This window comes from Triplophysa rosa, linkage group LG15 (genome assembly GCF_024868665.1).
Source record: "Triplophysa rosa linkage group LG15, Trosa_1v2, whole genome shotgun sequence".
NCBI classification, from domain to species: domain Eukaryota; kingdom Metazoa; phylum Chordata; class Actinopteri; order Cypriniformes; family Nemacheilidae; genus Triplophysa; species Triplophysa rosa.
Genome location: NC_079904.1, coordinates 2,600,233 through 2,627,498, shown reverse-complemented (window position 1 = coordinate 2,627,498; position 27,266 = coordinate 2,600,233). Strand labels below are relative to the sequence as shown.

Sequence of the window (27,266 nt, the reverse complement as noted above, 5' to 3'; positions counted from 1 at the left end):
TACCAATATTACCAACATCCATCTCATCCTTATATAATTTCCATCATTTTATCTATTATATAACACCCCTCCCAACCCATCAAAGCTTTTCCCTGAAAATCAACCAGCTATAAATTTCCATACATCTGTCTATGGCTGAATGGGCTGAGACACACCATCATCACTTCTGCGTAACTTCTCCTGAAGGACCCTACAATGGAGATATATACAATGCGTGATTAAACAACAAGCCACGCCTCCATTTCTCGCATGATTCCGTTGTGACCACGCCCCCGTCTCCCGTCAGGCGGAGTTTTGCTCGAGAGCTCGGTGGCCGCTCGTAGCTGCTGTTTTGGACGGCAGACACTCGTCTCGTTTCTTTTTCTGGAAGTTTCTTCAAAGCACTGAGAACGACATGCGTTTCAAACCGTCTCGAGACCGACTGTACAGCGCTCGCTGCTGCGGCTGCTGTCACGTGCGCACCGGAACCATCATTCTGGGCACCTGGTACATGGTACGAGAACTAAAACATGACAAGCATAACGTTACATGCCATCGTTTTTTTGTATAACTGTCAACCCAAAGAAAATATGACAGTAATCTATACGTAACGTAAGACTTATCAGGCCTACTTTTGTGTAATGACGCCTTGCTGTTGCTTATGTATCGGCTGACAGATCCGCGTTAGCGCGATGCTAATGCTAACTGAATGTTTTGAAATCAAACTGTCGACAAACATGACACGTAATCGAGGTTAGACATGAGTTAATCGCCTTCAAGTATTGTTACGTTGTTATACATTGGTATAAGTGAGAAAATGAATCGCCGAGATTGTTTTAAAATGTTTTATTTTTCATATAAGTGTGTTTAGCTAACTAGCTTTCGCGCTAGCAGAGGCCTACGTTTGAGTTTACCAACCTTTCATGGGACTGATATACTGATACTGTTTACAGTAAACTGACAACAACTGTGTGTTATATAATTGAAAGTGCATGTGATTGTGGTTTTACTTTCGTATTAAAGCTCTTATCATGTTTGTGATATTCTGCTTTGCTGTTTGATTGACAACGTAAAGGTGAAACAGGTGAATTTATAGGTTTGCTTGGCGACTTCTAGTATCTGTAAATAAACTGGTGTTGTGGGTAAAACATCTTATTTCATAACATCTGTCAATGGAACGTCTTTGAACATGCCTCCATGTCAAGGGTTTGGGCTCAATGTTTACAGGAAACCAAAGTTTCCATTTAACTTAAGTAACTGATGTGTTGTCAGCTGGTTGTTTCAACTTGGAGCATGCAGATTTTTTCTTTATGAAACGAAGTTTTTCCTAGATAAAAGTGCCGTTGACCTCCTTTCCAAAAGTAAAACTTTCCAGAAAGGTCACATGATGCAGTGAGTAATTAGACTGACTTTTTTTGCTGAACTGTATCTCTGTTTAAAGGTGGTGAACCTGCTGATGGGTATTCTGTTGACCGTGGCGGTTACCCAGCCTGAAAACGTCCCTACGGTTGATCTGCAGTATGAGGTTATTGAGCATTACTTTGCCTCAGACAGAATGTCAGGTATGTTGCTGATGTTATGTTTCAAAACCAACAGAATGCTAAAATATCTGTATATATCTAATAATTATTTAATGCTATATGTTTCGTATGTACCTAAAGCCACGTACACTTTTGTTTCAATGACAATCAAATGTAATGGACTAAAAAAGTTAAAAGATTATTATGTTAATATTTGCTTATCGTTTGCCTTTTGTCTCTGTAGAGAATGCCTGTGTGGGCTTTGCCATCTCTCTTCTGATGCTCACCATCAGTGCAATGATGGTGTATGGAGCTATTACTGTAAGTTAAAATAATTTAAAACATCTTTAATATATATATTTTTTGTTCAATAAAAGAGAATCTGAAAATCAGGATTTAATATAAACCTGAAAATAAACAGATGAGATGGTAAACAGTAAACTGGTGTCTGTCATTACACACTACTGTTCAACCTCATTTTTGTGCAAATGTGCTAGGTTTCAACATTGTATATTAATCTGTTCTTTACAGTCTTGCTTCATGATGTCATCAGAAAGAGGTTGAGTCTGTGGATGTGTGACACATAGTACAAGTATATCCCATAGTTTCCGAGTGAAATTATAATAGTTACAGTTAAATGCACATTTGTCCTTGCTGAATATTACTTGTAGTGAACATTGTGCTAGATCCACTGTGTCCTTTACCATTTTAGGCATATAGATTGTAAAAGGCTGTTGTTCCTTTAGACCCCTGTCTGCTTGTAACTCCCTTTCATGCCATAGCAGAACCAGATGATTCATCGTTTCCTTGATTCTTACTTGCTGGGACTAACACTCATACATCAGTCCCACATAGCCAGGTCATAGCTTTGATTTCCGGGAACACATATTCTGATAAAATGTACCTAGAATGCACTATAAATCTCTCTGGTAGGCAAACAAGCATTTGCCAAATGTAAATGAACTGGCAGGGGCTAGCCAATCGAGCCAATAGAGCTTGCCACATCGAGAAAGTTCTTTTCAGTGTTGATTTGGATGATGACATCACACACTTTTTCCACCTGCACAGAATCGTGATGGCTGGCTCATCCCGTTCTTTTGCTACCAGCTCTTTGACTTCGCTCTGAGCTGCCTGGTAGCTATCAGCTCTCTGACATACCTGCCCAGAATCAAGGACTACCTGGACCAGCTGGTCAGTGTCCCCGCCTCTTACCATCTGTTTATCACAGACAGGTTATTAAAAAAACTCTTTCTTGTCTCTCTCAGCCTGACTTCCCCTACAAAGACAACCTGCTTTCTCTGGACTCCAGCTGTCTCCTGCTCTTTGTGCTTGTCTTCTTTGCCATTCTCATCGTCCTTAAGGTAAATGTCATTGAACTCTCGAAAGATCAGAATCTGTTGATAGTATTTTTATTTATAATAAAGTGTATATTTATAAATTAATAGCTGCATGTTTTCTCCTTTTTTCAGGCTTATTTGATTAACTGTGTGTGGAACTGCTACAAGTACATAAACAACAGGAACGCTCCAGAGATTGCCGTCTATCCTGCTTTTGAAACCCCACCTCAGGTTTGGCCAGTCTGCTTTGAGTTTAATGTGCACGTTAGGATGCTCATTTCGGTTAACTTCCCTAACCGAGAACTGACACTCGTTATCCGAACATTAACCGTTAACTGATAAGATTTTAATATTAAATTTTAATGAAATAAAAATACATGCTGCGTGCCTGCGTCTCATTTCGAAGGCGTCCTCCGGAGGTCGCGTTTGTCCGCCGCATACGCCTTCGCATGCGTCATCCGGAGGATGCAGACTTCGAAATGAGACACAGCTACAGTTGATGAGGGTCTGTGACACGTTAAAAATACAAACATTTTTATTTTAACATGCAAACAGCAGCATAACGAATATATCAACAACAGCACCTGCATCCTTATCACATTTTCAAGAACCTGCAGCGTTTTGGACAATAATAATATAAATCCAAAGCATAAAATAAACAGGCAAGAAATAATGAACAAATTATGACAAAACGAAAACACAGAAGAACTGGCAAAGTTTATTTCCGTCAGAAAGTTTTTTCATCAAATAAAACTAGCAGGCCTACCTCAATCCAAAGCTTGGCTAGTTTTTATTTAATAAAGTAACGTGTGGTGGGGACAGTCTGGAGCCTGTTGACAGTTAGACCCGCAGATGTCCCGGGAATGCACAGATAACGCGTTGGGAAGCGTGTTTCATTTGCTTTCCATCAGCCAGGATTAATATCCAAAGAGGACAAAAATGTGTCTTAGCTAAACAGATATAAATCCGTTCTGCTATACCCATGCAAAATACAAACATCATTATTTATTTATTCATATTTCACATTCATATTTTTACGTCACGTCTAAAAGGAGGGCATTTACACCTGGTCGCACGCGTCTGCACGCGTGAGTTAACATAAGTATAGCATATTTCACTATACAGAAAACTAAAAACATGTATGATTTAATATTATTACATTATTGATATTATTAAAAAATATATATTAATATTATTCAACTTAAAAAAACTGATAGTATTAATCGGAATCGGTAATTTTTTTTACTATCGGTTAACGGTTAAACTGTCAGTGTATGAGCATCCCTAGTGCAGGTATAAATTTATTTTTTATAAATCCCCATATGTGCATGGACAGTTGGCGTACATTAATTTTAATACCCATTTTTTGCATGTGCAAAATGTATATGTCTTACTGTGCCTAAGAAGTATATAATTTAAAATCTCTTTATATAGGAAGTTCAGTACTGTTTTACAGTAGAGGGCGCTCTTTGCGTCTGAATGAGCCTTTTAAGCACAACACACCTGTAACTTCAAAGTAATGCACAACACAACTAACTGGTTAAGTAGTGATTCATTCTGGTTGGAGGAGACCCATCAGCTGTAAAATTGCTTCTACAGTTTCTTTCAGATAAATGACATCTTATTTAACATTGGGTTTTTTTTCCCACAGTACATCCTTCCCACCTACGAAATGGCCATGACGATGCCAGCAAAGGAGCCGCCTCCTCCTTACATGCCAGCTTAAATTCCCCAGCCTGGCGCCTGCAGTAAGAGCCAGTGCAAACACCCATCTTTGCCTTTCGATCCTGCCTTCCATTCCAACTCACAGAGGGCGTTTAGACTCCCAGCGTCCACACTCGTCATCATCATCACCAGCTTTACACATCCCATAGACTCGCCCGTGACTTTTTTTCGCATGACTTTCGTAACACTTCACTGCAGATCTATTTTTGTAAAACCACGTGTAATCTTTTGAAGCGCCAGGCGGTTGCGGAAGGGAGCGACTGTGGCAGGATTTGTTTTCAACAGCGTATCGCGATATGATATACCATTCTTTTTTGTGGACACCACGACTCGGGCTCTGCAATAATCATGCTTACGACAGAATTGTGTAGTTAATTCGTAGTCTGTTGCTAATGAAATGATTCTTTGGGGCGGGGCTAATAATCGTCTTTTGAAATTTTTACCAATGAAAGCTTTCGCCGTAAGCTCCACCCATCATGAGATCTTATTTTTAATGTTTCAAAGCTTGTGTTTTTGTTTTGCTGATGTCTTAGTTGAGGAAGTATTGTGAAATCAACACTGCCTGACAGTTTGACAGGGCGTTTAAAATCGCCAACCTTGGCTAATCTGTTTTGCTAGTATAAACCTGTTTAGACAATCCAGTGTGATGGTTAAAATCTATATTTTTTCCATTGTGTACTTTAATAGTGAACGTCAGACTTTCATCCTTTCAGAAGTGAAAGCGCAAAGCACTTTTTATCTTGTTTATAGAATTAGCATTGTTTTCCATCCATTGAACCCATGTGCACCATCTCATTAGCAGCCATCATAGTGTTGTCATGGTAACTGCAGAATAATGCTGTTTAACACACGACTGATGAGTGAAAACTCTCATGAGAGACAATGTTCTAGAGTTTAAAAAAGGAAACTGCTAGTGCTGTATTAAATCAATGGATGCATGTTATTTTATTTTGTGTTCTGTTTCTTGTACATGTTCTGTATCTAATTCAATAAACATTTCAAAACATATCAGACTTTTTTGTGCACTTTTTGACCAGTCAGTCAATTTGAGCAATTTGAGATGAGCGGGAACGCCTCCTGTGTTTGGATTGGATGAAAAATGTGACGCCTTGTTCCTCAGCCTTTCAAAAGCGCGGTCAGGTGCTGTAAGAAGCACACTGGTGTGAGTTAACCGAGAGGACGGAACAGACCTGAAATAAGTTCAAGAAGAACAGAGACATAATGAAGTCCTTTGGGAGTTTGGTTTATTGCTTCTCTCTTCTGCTGGTGGATCTTGCTCGATCCTACGACCCTCACGATCCATCAGACATCTTAGCCCAAAGTTATGCACAGAGGAGAAATAATGCCCTGCCACACCGGACGCTGAACCCAGCAGGTATGTTTATTTCCAAATCGTATGTACTGATTTTGTTTTTGTTACTTTAAAAGTTTGAATTTTTTTATTTTACGCTGCATCACTGAAATGAAACTTTGTTTCATTATTTTCCTCAATGCACTTCAGTTTACATGGCACAAGAATAACTTTGTGTGTGATGTAACATCTATGAATGTAATTTTTACTGAAATGCACAACAATTTTCTAAATGGGTGTTGTGCATTTATTATAGCATAGGAAAATACATTCAGTTTGAAACGAATGCTACAAAAAAGCATTTGTACGACATTTAAGTGGGATGTATTTTTAATGTCGATCTATGTGCATTTATTTTTATGTAAAGAGTTTAACGTTACACATAATAAGGATAATTATGGCATGTATTGTAGATAAACACTTGCAAACAATTGTATTTGTTTGATCGTCTTTTTGTCCAATTTCCTTTTCCACTCCAACCTTCTAATAGTATACCGGAGTAAATTCGAGTTAAATGGACTGCACAAACAGAGGAGAAAGATTATACCCCATCCTATCCCAGTAGCTTATCAAGGGCCTGCAGCTCGAAATAAACTTTCTCAGCTCAACGACATATCATCCACTAAACAACACAATACAAATAAAGACCGATCTCTTCCCGTGGCACGCAGGCAGCTGAAAGGCGAATGGGTACCAATTGTTTGCAGAAAAGTTCCAGATCCGCGACAAACGGTTGTAGTTACGGGACAATTGAGAGAAGGTACAGGCTTGGCCGCGGTCACTCCGAATTCTCCACCGCTACCACAACAGTCCTTTTAGTCCCAGATCAGTCTCGTGTGGAGCAATCATTTACTACCATAACACCAGAGCAATATCCCCAAAATGTCTTACCAGAATTGCTCACAACATCTACCCTGAAACCAAACCCAGATCCCCAAGACAACTTTCTGCCAATATCTTCCCCGAAACCAGAGGTTTACTCTCAAAGTACCGTCCCAGATTCCTTACCAACTCAAACCCTAAAACCAAGCCCATTTCCCCCAAATCCCTCATCCGAATCTAAATCCTTGTCAACTACCTTGACACCGGAGACTTACTTTAAAAGTACTTTTCCAGAATCCCTATCAACATCTACCCTAAAACCCAACACATATCCCAAAGACACCTCACCCGAATTTCTGCTCATTTCTACCCTGACACTGGAGGTTTACCCTCAAAGTACCATCCCAGAATCCCTACCTGCTTCCACCCTGACAGCAGACCTTTATCCTCAAAGCGCTTCAGCTCAATTCTTGCCAAAGATCACAGACACCCAAGAGCTACGTCCTCGAAATATCGCACCCCAGTCCATGTCAACATCAATTCTGACAGACAAGCTACATCGTAAGACCGCATCGCAACGATTGCCAGTAATGTCTACTGTGATGCAAGAATCATTACCTAAACCAGAGACACCAGACAGGATTCTTGTCCACAGCAGGATAGTCATCGAAGAGGGGACAGGTATCAATCCATTAATAATCTGATGTTTGGTTAACCCTCCAAATACTTTAGAAAAAGCAGTAGGAAGCTTACAATTTCTACATTCATAGGTGGACTTGCCAAAATGACTTTACTGGTCTATTTAAGTACTCTCAATTTTTGAAACTATTACTGTTTTGCCGTATCATAAGTATGAAAAACCCTTTCAAATTCTAGTAGTATCAAGAATCTTTGGTGTCATTTTGCTGGGTCTACGTATGGAAATTTGTTTTAGAAGTGGGCACTTCTATTTGAATTAATTTGCTAATCTTATGATTTCACACGCTTCTAAGCAAATGTATCCAGTAGAGGATCCCAGAAATAAAGCAATATACATTGGTATAACATGTTGGTACAGTTTCCACACCTTTTTTAGGCACCGTTAAGACTTGTTTCTCTAGCACTTGCATGCATGACTTTGCTTGACTGGCCATTCCTTTGGGTCAAACCAATGACTGTCAACTTTAATTTTCTCTCACTAATGCCATAATGTACTTAAACACCACCATGATACTAAGCCACGACATAAAAAAGTGTTTATTCTTTGCTTAACTCAGAAACAGACTCCCAATGTAGAAGCCGTCCGTTGGACCTGGTCTTCATCATCGACAGCTCCCGTAGCGTGCGTCCAGGTGAGTTTGAGAAGGTCAAGATCTTCCTTGCAGACATGGTTGACACTCTTGATGTCGGTCAAGATGCCACACGTGTCGCTGTGGTTAACTACGCCAGCACGGTCAAAATCGAGTTCCTGCTGAAGAACCATTTCACGAAGGACTCTATAAAGCAAGCCATCAACCGCATCGGCCCCTTGGCAGCGGGAACCATGACAGGTATGGCCATCAAGAAAGCCATGGATGAAGCCTTTACGGATAAGTCAGGAGCGCGGCCGAAATCCAAGAACATTTCAAAGGTCGCCATTGTCGTCACCGATGGCCGTCCTCAAGACCAGGTGGAAGAGGTGTCGGCTGCCGCACGGGCTTCGGGGATTGAGATTTATGCGGTTGGAGTGGACAGGGCTGATATGCGCTCGCTGAACCTCATGGCCAGCAACCCTCTTGAGGACCATGTGTTCTACGTGGAGACCTATGGGGTGATCGAGAAGCTCACCTCGAAGTTCCGGGAGACGCTGTGCGGTAGGGTTCACGCAAAAGAGGGGGAGATGGGTTTTTATTCTTTTTTCAGAATATATCTGTAATAGTCCTGTATGATTCATTCTCTGGAAAACAGTTTGGTCTTATAAATATAGTTAACGTAACCATTGTGATCATGATGATATGGCATTGTAGACTTTATTAAAGCATTTGTTTTGTTCTCCAGACATTTGAATTGTTGGATCGTAAAACATTCTAAAGAAAATGTTTTTTAGCATGAGAGTGTTGATAAGCCCACGGTCATTCAAAGAATCATTTCTTGGTTCTTATGAATGCTTCAAATCAGCTCATGTGTGTGCTTCTCTGTCTATTTTTTGTGGAATGAATATCTTTGAATGGAATGCTCTCAGTATTTAATATTTCAACGTCTTTTCACGATCAAATGTGTTTCACCCTTAGATGATTCTCGTTGCAGAGAGCTTTGAATATTTGACTGTTTGTGGATAATTCAAATTGTTTGTCTTTTTCAGGACAAGAGTCAAACTTTGTTCATGGATATTAAAATGACTCAACCAAGTGCCATGCTAGTGAAGCGCTGTGCTAGCGACTCCCTCAAAGCTTACAGCTAGCTGTCAGCTAGTCAGCATACTGACATAAATGCTATTGAAGCATGCAAACTAAAATATAAAATATGCTCAGTATAGATGATTATATTTGAAATGTAGTTGCCAATGAATCTTTTTGGGACTTGACATTAATTTTTGTAGATTAAATCTTTTAATATTTGAATTACCCTATCAATGCATCGACGCAATCTCTTGGCAATTCGTAACTATTTTTCAAGCTAGCTAATTCGCATGATTTCGTATTTCATCCGTATGGTTTAGTATGGTTTGCTTTCACCCAAGTGTTGCTTTCTACTAATAGTTGTTCATTTTTGGATAGTTCACTTCGTACAAATTCAAACAAATTAGCCCCCTCGTAAAATATTTACGAATTCCCGTAGGATCAGGTTGTTTTTCTTAAAAGCTCAATTTAAATCCAGTTGCTTGACCATATATTTTTCTTGCTCGAGTGCTAGCGGTCTCATTGAGTAATGAAAGCTTGTTCCAGGTATGGACTCCTGTGCTATGGGACATGATTGTGAACACATATGTGTCAGCAGTGGCCCCTCCTTTTACTGCAAGTGTCGGAATGGCTTTATTTTGAACGAAGACCAGAAAACATGTTCCTTGAAACGTAAGAGCCAGCAGATTCTGCTAACTGCTCTACTGTAGATTTTGAAGACATACTTAGTACAAACACATTGGATTTTCACTAACAGCAACTAATTTAAGCTCTGTAACTGCGAATGCTAACGTTATAACCATACTTAATCCTATTTAACTACCCCATTTAGCTAGCAATTGTTGATCTGCTTTCCACCGAGTCTACATGTGTTCTTATTGTATTGCTTGATATCATCCGGTCCCAATCGATGATTCATCAGTTTTATTGTTTGTGCTAATTTGCAATTTACATGAAGTTACATGAAAGCTCTGTTTCAAAACCTAGTTAGGGGCCCTCAAAAGTTCTCCATACGTCACTCAAATAGACCACTCTTTCGGATTCTTTTTTTGTCATTCTCTGTTAAGAATACATTTCACACTGCTTTAGATTTTAGACTTAATGGATGTTGAATGACATGGGGGTGAATAAATGATGACTGAATTTCAATATTGGGGTGAACTATCCCAAATGAAATGCTGTAGGCTGCTCACTATAGGTTTTGGAACAGAGCTGTATAAGTCAGCTATACGTGTGCAATGTAACATTTTTTTCTATTATTCAGCTGGTTTCCGATCACTGATGATCCAACCCATGTTAAATCACTGTTGAATTATCATGGACATATTCTTGTTCATGATGTTACTGAAACCTCACAGCAACATCATTGTGTGTGATGCCGGCACTCTGAGAGACAGATGATGGCCTAAAAGTATCATTTACCAAAACTTAAAATACATCTCAAATATATTTTACAACTTTGGTCTTCTTTAGAACCACTTTACTTTCACTTGAAAATGCTGGGGTGGTTTCAACCCATGGTTGGGTTATTATGGACAAACCCAACGGACCTAGAACATGTCCATATTTGACCCAACCATGGGTTGAAATCACCCCAGATTTTTTAGACTATTATGATATTTGATGTACAGATTAAGCTTTGAATACCCAAATATTCCATTGGGTTTCTTTTATTTGTTAACTCCTGTGCCCAGTATCTTTCATGTCACTGTAGATGTCATGTGGCTTGTTCCAGATATGGATGCCTGTGAAATAGGACACAACTGTGAACACATTTGCGTTAGCAGTGGGAACTCTTATCACTGCAAGTGCCACACGGGCTTCCTCTTAAACGACGACAAGAAAACATGCTCCCTTAGAAGTGCTGGTGCTTACACCGGTGGCGACCAAGATGGAGATAATAGTGCTAGTGAGTTAATGAATTCACAATCATAAATGGCTCCTAAATGCCATTTCATGATGTGAAATATAAAATCAAGTACCAGTCATGTATATGAATTAGAAGCAGTTGACAAGGCAAATACAATTTTGCTCCGCATTGAAACATTGCCAGGTGTCCTGATTCGGTTGGCCATGTGGAAGAAACATAAGAGCTAGTGTTTTGGGAGTTATGAAAGTAGCATGTGTTAGCTGCTTTTATGGCTTGTTTTAGGTGTAGATGCCTGTGCGTCGGGTCACGACTGCCAACACACTTGTGTAACCAGCGGTTCTTCCTTTTACTGCACGTGTCTGACTGGTTTTCTACTGATGCAGGACAGGAGATCATGCTTCAAAGCCAGTGACCATGATGTTGGTAGTGCCAGTGAGTTTTAGCCTTCATAAATGGTATAACGAATCATTTTATACCATTTTATGATGGTTTCTGTAGCTGTAGCTGTTGTGAAAGATGATGCGAATATAAAAGTTCTTTAGGAAAACGACACATTTCAGATAGTTTAGTTCTATTGTGCTTCATGTGTTCTTACAAAAGTTTGTTAGGTTGAGGGCTCGGTTTATTGCAGGTCTGGATTACTGTGGGCGGGGTCACGGCTGTGATCACATTTGCGTTAGCGGCGATGCTTCTTATCACTGTGAATGCCGGAGGGGCTTTGTGTTGAAAGAAGACAAGAAATCATGTTCCAAAAAACGTAAGAAATGAGAACTATTCAACATGAACCATGTTTCCTGTAACCATGAATGTCACATACACCAAAATATCATAAATTCCATTGGCTGACAAATTTTATTCTTACAGAACATTTGAAAATCTAGTATTTTATGTTGGTTGTCCATTTCATGGTTGAGGAATGATCTGTTTTTAGGAAACAATGTTGAATAGTTTTGTAGAATAAATCAAATATGTATTCAAGCTATATGGGCCTATAATTGTTTGTCTTTATACGTGCAACTGCGTAGCTCTATAAATCGCCAGTGACTATAAATAGATTGTAGGTACCGGGGAGGCATAATAAAAACACAATAGAAACATTGGAGAACATTGAAAATCTAAGACGCATTAAGGAAATAATCTCATCTGTCTGTGTCTGTATAATTTCTGACATGTTGAATCGGTTAAACACTAAACACACATTGTAACACTCTCGCAATGTTGGAAACATTACAAAAACCCAACATTGGATAAGCTGTTTTGCAAAGTGTTACAAAGTTACTAATGGACTTTATAAAACAACGTACTTTGGGTTTGAGGATAGATCATTTAAATCATATACGCCATTTGAGAGGTTTGTTTGTGATGTTTATTGCTTGACTGTGGTGTGAAGAGGTGAAGGTGGAGATCATTCAGGATCCCTGCATGTGTGAGGCTAGACTGGCTTTCCAGAGACAAACACAAACCTCCATTCAGGACCTCAACGCCAAACATATCCTTTCTGAAAGCCCAGTCTCTATTCTGTGTCATTGTCCGAAAAATAACCTTTTTATCTTCGTATGTCATATAATCCTAAAAAAGCAATCACTTTAACATTTGTTTCACTCGCTGCTGTGACAAGAAAGATGGAGCAAATGCAGAACATGCTGGGGCGAATGTAACGGAGCATTTTTGGTAAGCTCTGATTCTCCGAGTATTAATGACTACATTTCCTTAAAACACAAGTTTGAGTTCTTATTTCTGTTCATCAGGGTCAATGTCCTGAGAGCTTTCAGCAGACCTACCTGAGACTCGGACAGGACAACTTCAGTTTCATTTGCACAGAGGCTGATGTTTAAATGATGCTTCTGAATTTTGGCTCCAAATGTCATTTCACAGATGTTGTTTCGAATAAAATTGTCAGATTTCTTATCACAAAATTACATGAAGTATTAAAATAATAGTATTCAAAATATTGAGGAATGTTATTGACAATTTATTCTTATTTAATCTGCTATCCAGTCATAATCACAATTTGTTTGTGTTGTATTTTTATTGCTTGTTATATTTTGTTTTTATGTTTGCCCTTTCCAGATTTTAGATTATTTCATGTTGCTTTAAATGTCAGATAACCTTTTTATCCACATTAATATTGTTTCTTCTCAATGTCTTAAATATACAGTTAAAGACACTATTAATGTATAATCTACAATATCTAATTACTATTCATTGGTGAATAGTATTTCATTAAATTGAAACTTGACACTGAGTTTTCAGTCTCTTTGTCCAGTTTATAATATTTGCCAGAATTGAATGCTATTTGTAGTGAAAATGTACAGACATCCCTCGCAAACATATAAATCAGTGTTATGTCTGTCGTCACACAGTAGACAGCCTATAGCAGTATAACGGTAACATGTTAAAATGTGTCTGTCTGCTACCAGCGTGAGATAAATCAATATCTCCGCCATAATAGACGTACTCTAGACCTCCAGTCTAGCCATAGACTTAACATACTACTCGGGTAAATCTCGTGGAAAATGTCCAGATTCATATGAATATTGTTAAATTGTGATTTAATTTGAATAGACATTTTCCATCACTTTATTACTCAGCAAAATATCACAAATTAAATGTAGTATAAAATATTTAAATACTATTTGTTTTTTCAGATATATACAGTATGCTAATTAAAAGATTAAGATTAAAAAAAAAGAATTAAAAATGATAAAGTTGATTCAAAATATTTTTTTCGTCTAAATGGCATAAAGAACATGTAACATCTGAAGAATCTTTCTGTTTTACAAAAGGTTCTCTGTGGCGAAAAAAAGTTCTTTAGATTATGAAAAGGTAAGAAAGAGATTCTTTATAGAACCTTTGACTGAATGGTTCTTTGTGGAACCAAAAATGGTTCTTCGATGGCATTGTGAAGAACCTTTTAAGCACCTTTTTTTTAAATGTGCAGTCATCTTGTTGACAATTTTTGTGATTCACTATTTAATTCTACAGATAAGCCATATACAAACATAAACATTGCACAAATTCAGACAGACTGATGTTTTAAGCTTTCTTCTAAACCCGAAGCCCAGCTACACTCAGTTCACAGTCCCTGGCATGTACATCTCTTCTTGCAAGTCTTTTCTGCACCAAACCTGATGTTTCTCCATCACCTGTTAAAGCAAATAGGGAAGGTATTCATCCAGTCGCCAGCAGACGGAATAATACGGACAGGAGTGACTGATGTTCATCTGCCTGCACAGTGCTTGCTTTGCTCAGGTATGACTTCAATGTAACATGTTAATTCTCACAGCAAACACCAATATTTGGGTCATACGGGTGATTGAAGACACCCGAGGTCTCCCTCGATCCTCTCAGTGAACAGATTCTTCTGCCAAAATACAAAGTCTTGAAGTTCATCGAGATCTGGGCGAAGGTTCACCAGGTTCCATTGGTGCTCAACTCGTCGAATAGTTTCTTTAATAAAAAGATTTTCTATGACTGCAAAGACATTAGCCATTTTTTAGAAGTAAGATCCATGTTCATGTCTAAAAACACTTTCCCAGTCGTAAATGATCTGCGGTTCAGATTCAAAGCATTCTGCAGGTCCGCATGTTTCTGCCACCTGCTTATGAAACCATTTATTTTGTCAAAGCGATTTAACGGAATGTCTGGTACATTTTTTAACATCCTATCTTCACAGGTAAGCACAGAGCCGTGAAATTCCCCAACAAATCCTTAAAGTTAAAAAGGTTAGGATTGTCCAACATCAAACGGTAGGTCATATTTACACACTCATGAGTTCTGAACATCACAGCTGCTTTTGGTGACGTTGAGGACATAGAAAAGCGAGACATTTTACACAGCACCACACTAGAATCTTTGCACATGTATCATGATTACATTTGTAAGGATGAAATGCATTTTAGTGAAAGTGGTTATGTTTAAGATCGCATGCTAGACTATTTCTTCAGCTAAGATGATTTTTAATATTATTTATGAGATGATAACTGCATTCCAAGCGACACGATGTGGTCACGTGACAATAAAGCTATTAAACATTCTCACTGTTACCGTCCAAGAAAAAGATTTACAGTTTATTTACAAAATACACATTTTACACACTGAAATAAACAGCGGGGCATGTTTCATGGTCAAAATAACGAATTGAACAGCAAATATAAAAAAGGTATAAACTTTTGATGATTACCTCATCATCAGAAACTGAAGTATTCACCAGCAAGATCTCTATGAGTCCAATTCGAACAACACAGAGAAGCTTTGAACTCTTCAACACGTGGACTGTTCATTACAATAAAGAGGCCGTCGATCATCTTAAATGTTTGCAATAACAAAGCATTGGACTTAAACATGTCCGTATGTTGTAGAACCTCAATGAATATGTCCGTTTCATCACAGTGTTTAAACTGCGAGTATTTGAGCGCAGAGCTGCTGTGACCGAGCGTCTTAGTGTCTGTGCAGCCGGGACACCATCAAAACACACATTTTGTCTGATATCTCATTGGCTGCATGCTGTCCATTTTTGTTTGAACATCATGTATGTCCTGTTGATCTGGCCAGTGGTGCTGGTTATATTCGACTATAATCCGCCTTCAACACGTGACACGCACCAGTCATCACAAACACTGTCTTTAAATTAGCCAAAAAAGTTCTTAGGCCCCTCTTTAACTGTCGATTTCGGTAGACATACTAATATCAGAGGGAAGGTCATCCACCGTCCACAGTACTCTTATCCCACGCTCATGCAGTTCCTCCAGCGACTGCACCACCGTGACATTCTGTGTATCTGGTGACAGAGATATGGTACATACGATGCATTATTCACTAAAAATCTACACATCATCCCCTGTTGTACTGTTTTTAATAGTCATGAGAGGTACATACCCAGGTCTTCCTCTTGGCTTATACAGCATGTTTCTGACGTTATGTTTGGGGCAGTCTTGTCACCTGCAGTACCCATCCACCTTTGTGAAACAAAAACATGGTTGTGGGTTGTAATAGAAGCAGTACAATGTAAAATGTGCAATCATATGTGACAAACACCTTTGTAATGTATATGGATGTGGGAGGTTGAGATGGAGAGATTTTCTCAGATAGTTGTATGCTTTGGGACCGTGCAGGTGAAGATTAATGGCAAAGTCCTTCTGGTCTTGTGTGTACTCATGGCCTTGTTTTACCAGGAGGTCTATCGGAATTTCTGAAATGCAGTCAGCACAAACTAGTACGAGCTCTTGCAATAATAATCCCCCAAAATAAAAAAAGACAAAAATAAGATATAGACTTTTTGTATTTGGATTTTTACCCGAGTAGACCTTGAGCTTGTCTTTCAGCTCCCCATTTATGAGGTTCTTCTGCTTCAGATCCTCGAGAAGCTCGTGCACTGAATTCTTTGCCCTCCGTTCTCGGCTCCTCATGTTCCTTATCTCTCGCTCTAGACTCTCTACCCTCGCCAGGGCTTCATGGAGTCTTGCCTTTATAATAGCGGGAGATGACGGCAAAGCATAGCAGTGGTCCTGGTTGGAAAAAAAAGATGAAAATGTTTATATCACTGTTTCAGTTTAAAAGATTATTCCTCCCAAAAATGTAACATGCGTGTCATTTTTACTTTTTATTTCATTTCAACTTGGATAAATATGCTCAAAATGTACATACTTTTCTCACTCACACCTATTGCTTTACTTTAAAAGACATTGCCCCGGTTTCACAGACAAGGCTTAAGACTAGTCCCAGACTAAAAGGAATTTTGAGCGGTCTCAACTGAAAATAACTTGCCCTGACATATCTTAAAGGCGGGGTAACTGATTTCCGAATTACGCTTTAGACAACTGAGTCGGGCCGAGTACCAAAACAACCTTGTAGCCAATCAGCAGTAAGGTGCACAGGATGGACATCAGCCGAGCCGAGCGCTGACGAAAGCGAAAGATGGGGGTAGGGGTGTGTTTGTTTTGGTGATTTGAACATCAACAACGGCTAAGAGATATCGGACACCCTGCCTTTAAAATATGTCAGTGCCATTGTTTTGTCTCAAGATGCACATCAGTAATGTTTTTTCTAAGGCATTTTAATAAAAGCGACCTAATAGCCTAAATTAACTAAGGAATAGTCCTGACTCCTGGCTTAGGCTAAACCTTGTCTATGAAACCGGGCCATTTATTATTGACCCACTGGAGTCACTGGGGCAACTTTTTGATGAATGTATGTGATTTTAACATGTATATACAATATACAGTGGAAAATATAGAAAGAGAAATTAATTTGTGTTGAATTTAAGAAATGTGGTCAACTGGGATGGCATGAGGGGGGCTAAATTTTGTCCCTGTAACCCATCCACACATACTCACAATGTTATGAGGTACAGCCTTCGAATTTGATAGAGTGTTGGAATCTGGTGAAATCTTTCGGATTTTAAGAGAATAATCCACTGGCAGGTCCTGCAAAGTCTTCTGTGATTGTGCAGTCTTTTGTTTTTTTATAGAATAGTCCACCGGCAGCTCCTCCAAAGCCTTCTGTGATGTTCGTGTTTTCCTGGGCTAAAGTGGAAGAAAAAAAGACAGAGTCAGAATGACAAGCACCAAAACATTTTATCCCATGGATGCACATACCTTTTTGCAGGTCCGGTAACTAAAGATAGATGGTCTAACTCCATCTCTGATCCTTACAGTCTGACCTGTCCTGTCAAAGTCCTCCGGCCGGAAGTGTTCACTACATAGTACGGAGTGCACGCTTACGTTTTTTCTTGCAGAGATTTCCCACTGCCTCCTCAGATGCTTCTCTTTAGGAAACCTTTGAAGTGGGAGAAAAGTTAGCTAGCAAACTAACAACACGTCCGTCGCTCATCTAAAGCTCATTGTAAACGTCGATTTGGAGAAAAGAATATAGATAAAAGTTTCGATTTGGTTTCTTATTAGAAACAATAATTTAAACTAAGACCTGCATGCTTGAACATTACATCATTTCTTCTGAAGTCTCGGCTTGCTAACGTTATTGCTAGCTGCTATGTGTTAGGCTGACTGGGGTGGCCAACATATTACAATGTTCATAAACAGCCGTTTACTCTTACTTGTGAAAAGTAATTCCTCGCGATCTGGTTTGGGTTGTGCGACGGTTTTTACAGCCCCAAGCTGCGCACGAGTCTGGCATCTTTGCTCCAGTTTTATTACGAATTATAGCGCCCGCTCCAATATGGCGAAGTTGGCGTACGATAGATTTTCATACGATCCAGCGGCCAATGCGGCGTGCGACGTTACAGGACGTAATGACGTCTATGAAATGTAAATACGTTCAGTGACTCACTAGAAGAGCGTCAGTGAGGCTAATTAATATTCATGAGCGCAGCCTTCGCACAGTGCCGCCATGTTGTTGAGGGGAAAAACATTTTACACGTTTATTAAATTGTGTTACCTTATGTGTTTTGTTAAGTGACCGTATAATCTCAACGTGTCTGTAATTAATTCTTTACTAACACTTCAACATGTGGTTATTCTACTAGTTGTTGGAACTTTTATCCATATTATTTAACATATTCCCATGTGATGGAATGAACAACAGGCACAATCAGTATATATCATTACATTAGGGTAGGACTTTATAGGTCTTGCCCTCCCCATAATGGGGGCAACTTGATCCACTATTATGATTTTTATCTTATAACGGATTCATGTGATATTTCAATTCCTCCAGGGGGCGCTCTGCGGCTCAGACAGTTGACTATTCCCCCAAACATCTCTGTAAAAATTAAAGTACAGATTAAAATGCCTAATCCAGTAACCACAAACGACTGTGATTGGTCCACACTCCCTAATATCACAGGACTCGACATAAACTATGTTTTTGTGAAGACTTTTCATAGAACAAATTTTGTTTAAATAAAGTATTTATTTTAAGTGCTTAAAAATATTATCGTAAAGCATGTATGATGATTGTATTAAACTTTTCAAAAACGTTTATGGATTTAAGCACGCACGCACGCACGCACGCACACACACACAAATACATAGTGACGTTATTCAAGATCATCTGTAATCAAAGCAGATGTTTTCTCTGTTATGTTTTTATAACTGTTTATCATTGCTGTCCTTCTAAAACCTCGGATGTCCAAATTCTCTGTTTTCAGAAAATGGAAAAGGACTGTAGGCCTACTTTTTAAATGATTAAAAACTGTTTTCAAAGTTGACAAACACTTTTAATGCTTTTTGGTTATATATTTGCAAAACCCGGTGAGGAACAAAAAGGGTGACTAATAAAAATCACCAAATATGGAGATACAAGGTTTCAGAAGGACAGCAGCGATACATTTCTGTATTTTTATGTCTATAATATTTTTGTCCTAAAATGTATTTTTTGTAAAAAAAAAAAAAAGACTTTTCAACAATGTAAAACTGTTAGCTAAATAAAAAGTGAACATCAAATCTTGAAATTAAACTACAATTTTGGCTAACTTGCACCTTTGACTGACAGAACGTCCAAACAGTTAAGCTCCGCCCATTTCGTGACTGTTGCGATTGCAATCGCTCTTCTACACTCTCATTCTTCTGCCAGGACTTTCACAACCGTGTCGAAAGTTTTAAGCGAATGTTTGAAGATTTTCCGGTGCTGCAGTCGGAGACCAGTCCAAGCAGCGGATCTTTAAGTGGAGATGAGCATAACTAAAACTGATATGGGGAGTTTATTAAGCATTTAATGTCACGCCTTATATCACTTATTTGTCATGTGAGGTATTTCAGAAGAGTTTGCCATGTTATTTGGTCACGCAGATAATTTAACCTGCGTCTCTTTCAGTATGATATCTATGACTCAACTTGAATGAATGACTGAATTAAAAGCGTCAGGTAAAGATTTAGTGAATTCGTTTGTGTAAACGAATGAAAATATGGGCGATGAATCGAAGTCAACGGATCGGGAGGTAAACGACAACTTCACAAACCCAGCGGTGACCGACTCAAACGCGCGTTTGGAGCCTCCAGCAACGCGTTTATATAAAAAGAGATGGCTCATCGTGTGTTTATTCAGCTCGTATTCGCTCTGTAACTCATATCAATGGATCCAATTCGGAATAATCAACAACATCTTCATGCGCTTCTACGGTGTCAACTCTTTCACTATCGACTGGATGTCCATGATTTACATGCTAACGTACATTCCGCTCATTTTCCCCGTCTCGTGGCTCCTGGACAAGAAAGGGCTGCGGGTCATCGCGCTCGTGGCTGCTGCTCTGAACTGCGCGGGCACGTGGATCAAGGTGGCCAGCGCGAGACCCGACTTGTTTCCGGTGACGTTTCTTGGTCAATTGACATGCTCGGTCGCTCAGGTGTTCATCCTCGGGATGCCCTCGCGCATCGCGTCCGTCTGGTTCGGTTCGGATGAGGTGTCCACCGCGTGCTCCATCGGGGTCTTTGGAAACCAGGTGGGTTTTAACAAAATAATGGAACGACGTTAGTTTTCTCTATCATTTTCTGCTTTTGTTGGGATTTCCAAAAAGAGAGTGTTATAATTGGTTAACGTGTCCACACGTGAAATGAGTGAGAAAAGGATTTAATGTTGAATGGGCATTTAAATGTAACTGTGGGCTGTCAGATGATAATGTCAGCTTCATTTTTTTTCTGAATGAGTCATTGGCCAATAAATGGACAGAGATTAAAGTCTAGTTATGTCTACACTGTTCAATATGGTAAATCCATTTCTGCCAAGCAGGTTTGCGATGATCTACCTGTTGCTATGACAACAACTCCGTGATGAGGTCATCTAAATAAAACAGTCAAGGGTTGGTTAAAAATCAAGTTAATAAGCAGGAGGGCCCTTTGATGTATTTGGTACAGAAAACATTGACTGGATTAAAAACGTCAGTTTTAAAATGTTAAGAAAATGTACACAAATGTTGGACATTCATCAATAAACACTTAATCTAACACACCTACATAGTAACTAATAGTTTTGTAGGATGAGAGCTTAGGCCAAAAAAACAGTGAAACGGGGAAGTCCTGCACAATATATAGACTTACAAGTCAAAAAGATTTGGTACATTTTACTATAGGGTTGTATTTGTAACCAATTAGTTAATGCATTAGCCAACGCGAAATCATCAAAAACCACTGTAATTCATTAGAAATGTGATTTCTCTTATATGTTTATCAAATAAAAATGACAAGCAAGTGTCACGGTTTTAAGTTTGAAAGAAATCTCAGCATTTGGTGGCCATATTTGCAACACCTCCAGGCAGCTATTTAAGTTCTTCAAGACCAAATTCTATCTACTTGAATGAGGAAGCCCAATATATTGAAAATCGCTGACTAAGGTCATAATAAAACATATCTACAGTCTTTAATACCATGTTGGATACTAATCAATTTGTATTTACAATATTGAATGGAATGGAATAAATGATATTATATGGGGAAATACACTGTATATTTCTTGGGTATACGAGTGAACGTTTCATTCAATCGTGACTTAAACAATGCTCAGAATCACATGATTATGCACGTCAACATGACCTTCATGAAGTGAACATTGTCTGCAATTGACCGTTGTTAAGAGATACGGTGTTCCTTTGTAAACTTTCAGTTGGTATTTGGCTCAGAATAGTGTCCCCTTCTTGCTGTGCCCTTCATGGGGGCAAAAATGGCATTTGGCATTCACCCTTGCGTTCCTCGACATGCTCGACACGTGTGTCCGGATTGTTTTAAACATGCTTGTTTACTTTGCAGTTGGGAATTGCCATCGGCTTCCTCGTGCCACCGATCCTGGTTCCAAATGTGGATGATATGGATGAGCTGGCAGGTCACATCAGAATTATGTTCTACATCACGGCGGGTGTGGCCACTTTCCTATTCGTCTTGGTTGTGATTGGTAAGTGCTCATGTCAATCGCGCCGATGTCACAGTGGCTATGATCACACAGTGCATTTACATTAAACTGGCTCTCTGATCATTTTGCTTAAAGACAGCTTGATGTTTAAGTCATTTTACAGTAAAATCAATGTGATATTTCATATTTATAACTAGCTCCATAATATACATTTTGGTGATGTGTAAAGTGTTTTGCAGTTTAGAGTGCAGTTTTTATTCCTTTGTCTGTCTGTTCCTGTTTTTCTGCTTTACCCTGTTCTTGCATGTACAAAAACATGTCAAACGAAGTGTCTTTGATAAACCGATACAGTGCAAATCAGAGAAGTCTTTTTTCACCATCCGTCTCTTTCTTTCTCTCTCGCACACATCTCTCACGTGCTTTTTGTTTCTGCTGGTAAAATGCTGAGCTGCCATGTTTTCTATCTTGACACGACCACAAGCCGTGCGCAGGAAGCAGATCACGTTTTTGAGGAACACGTGAACTCCGTTCTGCTCAAAAACAGGAACGAGAAGCAACGCATTTAAAATGTTAGTTTTCCTTAAAAACCCCGTTTGTCTCTTCTGTCCTGTGATTCTTAAGTAAAGCTTTTTCTCCTACAGTTCAGAGGTTTTATATCTGAAGCTTGTTTGAAAAAGAGTTCGGTTCAGTTCAGTCACCTGCAGTTTTGGGGACGACATGTTAAATTCCTACTCGACACAAACAACCGCAGATGTCAGAATGTTCTTTTATGCTTTCCTTTTTGCTTGCTTGCTTTTACTCACAAAACAACCATGCGATTTTGCCTGATTTCGGTTCACTAAGATTTGGAAGATTACCAATGTAATTCCGACTGCTGATTGGACGAGTTTGTGGTTTTGTGTTGTCGTCAGTGTTTCAGGACTGTCCAGAGATCCCCCCCACACACGCACAGGCCGCGGCCCGTCAGATTTCTCCGGAAAGCTACTCGTACACCGCCTCCATCCTCAGACTGCTCCGCAACAAAGCCTTCATCCTCCTCGCCATCACTTACGGTGAATGTCTCGCCTCGCCCTGCACGCGACTCCTAATCCCCCCGTTCAGGACCTCGCAGCGTAACATTGACACTTATGCATTTGGAAGACGCTTTCATCCAACGTGACCGTACGTGCGTTCCGTGGGGTCATTTTTTGTTTCCAACACAATGATTTAGCAGTTGAGCTACAGGAACAACATTAAGTGAATTTATGACCTCGATACACGCCAAACACACGGGCCGGGACGTTTGTAGCAGAATTGAACTTGGCTGAACATTGACAGAACTGCTTATCAGCTATCAGGTTATAAAAAGGTTTTGCTGCCAGAACGTTATATAACTTCCGTAGTCTAAAAAACGTGACCTTTTTTTGCACATTATACTGGACTTTGTTTTTGTACTTCATGCCTTAGCCCTGTTTCTGATTGGCTGTCTGATCTGTCCGTCTTTCCTCAGGGTTGAACGTTGGCTGTTTTTATGCCGTCGGTACACTTCTCAACCGCATGATCATCGAACACTATCGTGTAAGTCCCCGCCAACTGCATTACGGTGGGCGAATGCGTTGAATGTGGACAATATACACGTGTGTGATGTTTGCCGTGGTTCTGCAGGGAGAGGAAGTGAACGCGGGCCGGATCGGGCTCACCATCGTGATCGCGGGCATGGTGGGTTCCCTCATCTGCGGTATCTGGTTGGACCAATCCAAAACATACAAGTAAGAGACTGGACTTCAATCTCAAACAAATGTGTTTCCTGAAACGGCCTTTAGTGGGAGGCAGCAGTCATAAAATATTAGTCATCGATCGCACAGCGGAAGATAAGTTTGTTATTGAGCTCTCTCTGCCGTGACTCTGTTTGATCAGGTGTGTTGATGTGGACTTCGGGGAACCCGTGACCTTTTGTGCCTGACCCTCACGCAGCATGACTTCCCCTTCAGGACAACAAAATGCTTTATTTACATGACACCATGTGCCGCAAACACACACCACAAAACTGCAGATTTAAAAGCCGTTATACAATCAACGGGTCTTTTACTTTTTCAGTAAATGTAACTGATTTCTTACTAAGGTCACACACTGGAAAGGATGGCGATTTTTTTCAAAAGCAAATACAGATAAGATGATTTCTGATATAGTTGCAGCTGCTGTGAATGTTTTGGTCATATTGTCGCATCTCTCCATCCAGTTATTCCAGATTCAGAATTATTCTTAACCGTTACGATGTTTTCTGATGCCCACACAGACAGACCACTCTAGCCGTCTATCTGATGTCTTTTCTGGGTTTGGTGCTTTTTGCTTTCACCTTAAATCTGGGTCACCTGTGGGTGGTGTTCATCACGGCAGGAACCCTCGGGTACGAGAAACATTCTTCCTCACTTTTATGTTTGTATTGAAAAGAATCGTCAATTCAGTATAATACATAAAAAAACAAATGAGGTGGAAGATTGTAAACAATGGCTTTGTATGTTACTGAAATAATGTGTCTCCATTGCAGGTTCTTTATGACGGGATATCTTCCTCTCGGCTTCGAGTTTGCTGTTGAACTGACTTATCCAGAGTCTGAGGGAACATCTTCGGGACTGCTGAACTGCTCCGCACAAGTGTGTGTGTGTGTGTGTGTGTGTGTGTGTGTGTGTGTGTGGGTGTGTGTGTGTGTGTGTGTGTGTGTTAAGATGGTCCAAATTACAACCTCTCTGAAAAATCTGCCTGCTCACTAAAGGATGCGCAGCATCATCACCAGGTGAATTACAACATTATTCCAAATCCTTAAAAGTATCTCTCCCATCTTTACTGCAGGTGTTTGGGATCATATTCACAATCTCTCAGGGGAAAATTATGGACTCCTTTAATACTCTGGCTGGAAATCTCTTCCTTTGTGTCTTCCTGCTCATTGGAACCATCATGACAGGTGCATATCGATATCATCAGCTTAACCAGAATTCAACTGGCTTATTCTTATTCGAGTGTGTTTTTCCTCTTTTCTTTACTTCAAAGTGTGTTTATAAATGTTTACTCATTTGGTTATTGTGTAACTGCTTTTTACCGTCATTCTGTGAAGTGTAATGGCACCGCTTATGATAATGCTTCATAGAATGCATTTGCTATTAAAATTTATACAACATGAGTGACATTGAAGTCCTCCGGTGGTTAGAGCATGACGCTAGCAACGCCAATGTCTTGGGTTGGATCCCAGGGATTGCACATACTTAGAAAAAACAAATGTATAGTATAATGCAATGTTAGTCGCTTTGGATGAAAGCGTCTGCCAAATGCATGAAATGTAAATGTGATGTAATGGTTAATGTACAAGCTTTTAAATGCACGGAAAAACACTGGATTCTGGAGCGAGCGCTGATGTTTTGGTGTTGTTGCAGCCAGAATACCTCGGGGCTCAAACAAAGAGCAGGATGTGATCTCACTAACTCTCCAGTGTTCGGTTTGCTCTGTAATTGCTTGAATAAAGTATGCAAGCCATGCATGCTTTGCACAAAGAAAATAAAGGCTGTTTCTAGGGGTAAAAACCGAGGAGACCCACAAACACACATAAAGCCTAAGCTTCTTTAAACATAATATTATTTTTAGTTTCATTTACAGTGAAACTACATGACTATGGTGTGTTATATATTCACACTTTTGTATCAAGTAAACTAGAATCTAGGATTGGTTTTGTTTTTTCAGAGGTTTTCCCATGACTCAGTGTTACAGCTGTCCTGTTTGTCTCATCGTGTTTGTTTATTTCAGGTTGTATTAAAGCAGATCTGCGCAGACAGATGGCAAACCAGCAGGCACTGACAGCTGTAAGTGCTAAACATACCTTCCAGTTTAATCGATTTACAACATTTTCTGCTGTGTTGTTGTGACTGAAGCTTTAGTCATTCGTTTATATCTGTCGATTAAAAGCTTTCTTTGATTTGTTAGCTGTTTTTTTCCACAAGTCCACAGCTGGACGTTGACCGTCTTCATATGATGACTCTTATGGCTCATCCGTCTGATGTTCTGAGCACACTTGTGAATTCTTCCACAATTCGAGATTCCAGTATTGTGATCAAATGACAGAATTTATGAAAGATTTGTTCTTTACCTCCCCTTTTCTATTTTGTCATCATCCATGTACTTTTTCCACCCTTTCTTTTGTTATTTATCCTCATCCATTTCCTGTTTCCCCTCATCCCGTTTCCTGTTTTTGCTTATGCTTTTTCCTGTTTACTTCCATCTTGGCTCTTCCTCTCAGTTTACCCGTGCTCATGTTTACAGATCAGACCTCTGTGTGTGTGTCTTTAGGCCTCAGCAGGCAGGTCAGACGTTAAGGATCACAGCGACGCTTCTCTCCTCCCGTCCACACACATCTGATCAATCACTCACTGTCTGATTTTATCACACACTGGGGTTCAGGTACTGGCTACACGCACCAATCTGCTTCTTTAATTCACAATCATTGACACATGTTGATTATGGCTTCTGCACTGATGCACACATGCTTTGCTTTTAATTTTAATAAAACTTTGATCTGGAGCTCTATACACATGTATCATAGCTAGATTTGTTCTGTCGTTTGTTGTATTTAGCCTTATTAATTCATGTGAATCTCAGGTCTTCAGCTCATATGTGAATTACAGACATGTGTGTGTGTGTGTGTGCGTGCGTGCGTTACAGACAGACAGGGGCCGCTGTTTCACACACTGTAATGTTTAATACTGTAATGTGTTTTGTTCATAGGAACGTTTGGACAGAACGACTGCACAACCTTCTGTTGTAAATGAGGCCAGACTTTAAACACGTGCACATCTTTGCCCTCAAAATGTGATCGGAGAACGGATCTGTTTTAGAATTTTTAGATTATTTATCTATAAATTTGTAAGTGTCGTTTTATTTCAGTCGAGGCTGAAATGTTTTCTGTATCGTGCATCAATCTGATGTATTATTTGTGTGTACGTGTAGTTTAACACAGTGTTGTTTTGCTATTTAAGTATGTTTGTACAAAATTATTATTTTTATTTTTGTCTGAACTAATCATCTCAAGATATCATCTCATAGCTTAGTTTTTAACAAATGCTGATTTGAAATATTCATGTTAACATTCTCTTATGAAATCCACAAGAATTCAGAAAGTATCAGTGTTATTAAAGAACTAAAGAGTAGAAATAAGTCTATGTAAAATCTATGCAGTAATATAAAGTATTGGTTTTATGTTTGATAAAAATACCATTTTCTAGTTTGCTTGTTTTGTATTTTTTACCTAATCGAGGTTGTGAAAAAGCCAGAGAAATTTTAATGAATAAAACATAAATACTTTTTAACATTTATGAACTTTTTTCCCCTGTTTTTTTTTTTTATTGTCTATAGCTCTTGTAATCTGAAACCCATATTTCAGACTTAATTCTTAATAACTTTTATATTAATTTCACTCATTTTATGCTAAAAAGAACTAAACATACTCAAAACCACCACAGTTTTAGTAATAATGAGATCTATAGG

The 27,266-nt window shown here is 39.2% G+C and overlaps 4 protein-coding genes across 6 annotated transcripts; 3 read left to right on the top strand and 1 right to left on the bottom strand.

The window, feature by feature from the left end:
- Nucleotides 1–247: 247 nt before the first annotated feature.
- laptm4a (lysosomal protein transmembrane 4 alpha) lies at nucleotides 248–5,569 on the top strand. The gene is made up of 7 exons (XM_057353768.1): nucleotides 248–493; nucleotides 1,421–1,541; nucleotides 1,744–1,820; nucleotides 2,568–2,690; nucleotides 2,765–2,860; nucleotides 2,969–3,067; nucleotides 4,488–5,569. Exons 1-7 carry the CDS (start codon nucleotides 395–397, stop codon nucleotides 4,560–4,562), a joined length of 690 nt encoding a protein of 229 aa, XP_057209751.1. The 5' UTR covers nucleotides 248–394; the 3' UTR covers nucleotides 4,563–5,569.
- A 213-nt stretch (nucleotides 5,570–5,782) lies between these two features.
- matn3a (matrilin 3a) lies at nucleotides 5,783–12,815 on the top strand. Its single transcript, XM_057353726.1, has 6 exons — nucleotides 5,783–5,936; nucleotides 7,991–8,566; nucleotides 9,638–9,763; nucleotides 12,352–12,450; nucleotides 12,564–12,632; nucleotides 12,710–12,815. The coding sequence occupies exons 1-5, from the start codon at nucleotides 5,783–5,785 to the stop codon at nucleotides 12,617–12,619; spliced, it is 1,011 nt and encodes a 336-aa protein (XP_057209709.1). The 3' UTR covers nucleotides 12,620–12,632; nucleotides 12,710–12,815.
- Nucleotides 12,816–14,389: 1,574 nt separating this feature from the next.
- si:ch73-130a3.4 (uncharacterized protein LOC664763 homolog) lies at nucleotides 14,390–18,195 on the bottom strand. Its single transcript, XM_057353102.1, has 7 exons — nucleotides 18,016–18,195; nucleotides 17,558–17,738; nucleotides 17,297–17,485; nucleotides 16,258–16,468; nucleotides 15,999–16,152; nucleotides 15,840–15,919; nucleotides 14,390–15,741 (listed from the first exon to the last, which is right to left on the bottom strand). Exons 1-7 carry the CDS (start codon nucleotides 18,093–18,095, stop codon nucleotides 15,620–15,622), a joined length of 1,017 nt encoding a protein of 338 aa, XP_057209085.1. The 5' UTR covers nucleotides 18,096–18,195; the 3' UTR covers nucleotides 14,390–15,619.
- A 1,289-nt stretch (nucleotides 18,196–19,484) lies between these two features.
- Nucleotides 19,485–27,092, top strand: flvcr2b (FLVCR heme transporter 2b). Of its 3 annotated transcripts, XM_057353683.1 has the most exons (11): nucleotides 19,486–20,358; nucleotides 21,659–21,800; nucleotides 22,670–22,810; nucleotides 23,248–23,315; nucleotides 23,403–23,506; nucleotides 24,034–24,144; nucleotides 24,286–24,391; nucleotides 24,588–24,699; nucleotides 25,533–25,588; nucleotides 26,073–26,183; nucleotides 26,508–27,092. In XM_057353683.1, the coding sequence occupies exons 1-10, from the start codon at nucleotides 19,825–19,827 to the stop codon at nucleotides 26,139–26,141; spliced, it is 1,443 nt and encodes a 480-aa protein (XP_057209666.1). In that variant the 5' UTR covers nucleotides 19,486–19,824; the 3' UTR covers nucleotides 26,142–26,183; nucleotides 26,508–27,092. The 3 variants fall into 3 exon arrangements, with proteins under 3 accessions (XP_057209669.1, XP_057209667.1, XP_057209666.1); XM_057353686.1 differs by lacking the exon at nucleotides 22,670–22,810 and having other exon boundaries at nucleotides 19,485–20,358; XM_057353684.1 differs by lacking the exon at nucleotides 26,073–26,183 and having other exon boundaries at nucleotides 19,485–20,358.
- The last annotated feature ends 174 nt before the right edge of the window (nucleotides 27,093–27,266 follow it).

Excerpts from the sequence above, each read along its gene's own strand:
- si:ch73-130a3.4 (XM_057353102.1), bottom strand. The coding sequence starts at position 18,095 with ATGCCAGACTCGTGCGCAGCTTGGGGCTGTAAAAACCGTCGCACAACC. Across the intron at positions 17,739-18,015 it reads CGAGGAATTACTTTTCACAA|GTTTCCTAAAGAGAAGCATC; the intron begins GTAAGAGTAAAC and ends CCCACTTCAAAG. Across the intron at positions 17,486-17,557 it reads GTTACCGGACCTGCAAAAAG|CCCAGGAAAACACGAACATC; the intron begins GTATGTGCATCC and ends CTTCCACTTTAG.
- laptm4a (XM_057353768.1), top strand. The coding sequence starts at position 395 with ATGCGTTTCAAACCGTCTCGAGACCGACTGTACAGCGCTCGCTGCTGC. Across the intron at positions 1,821-2,567 it reads TGGTGTATGGAGCTATTACT|AATCGTGATGGCTGGCTCAT; the intron begins GTAAGTTAAAAT and ends CCACCTGCACAG. Across the intron at positions 3,068-4,487 it reads CTTTTGAAACCCCACCTCAG|TACATCCTTCCCACCTACGA; the intron begins GTTTGGCCAGTC and ends TTTTTCCCACAG.
- flvcr2b (XM_057353683.1), top strand. The coding sequence starts at position 19,825 with ATGGGCGATGAATCGAAGTCAACGGATCGGGAGGTAAACGACAACTTC. Across the intron at positions 24,392-24,587 it reads TGCTGAACTGCTCCGCACAA|GTGTTTGGGATCATATTCAC; the intron begins GTGTGTGTGTGT and ends TCTTTACTGCAG. Across the intron at positions 25,589-26,072 it reads ACCAGCAGGCACTGACAGCT|GCCTCAGCAGGCAGGTCAGA; the intron begins GTAAGTGCTAAA and ends GTGTGTCTTTAG.
- matn3a (XM_057353726.1), top strand. The coding sequence starts at position 5,783 with ATGAAGTCCTTTGGGAGTTTGGTTTATTGCTTCTCTCTTCTGCTGGTG. Across the intron at positions 5,937-7,990 it reads CCGGACGCTGAACCCAGCAG|AAACAGACTCCCAATGTAGA; the intron begins GTATGTTTATTT and ends TGCTTAACTCAG. Across the intron at positions 9,764-12,351 it reads GAAAACATGTTCCTTGAAAC|AGGTGAAGGTGGAGATCATT; the intron begins GTAAGAGCCAGC and ends TGTGGTGTGAAG.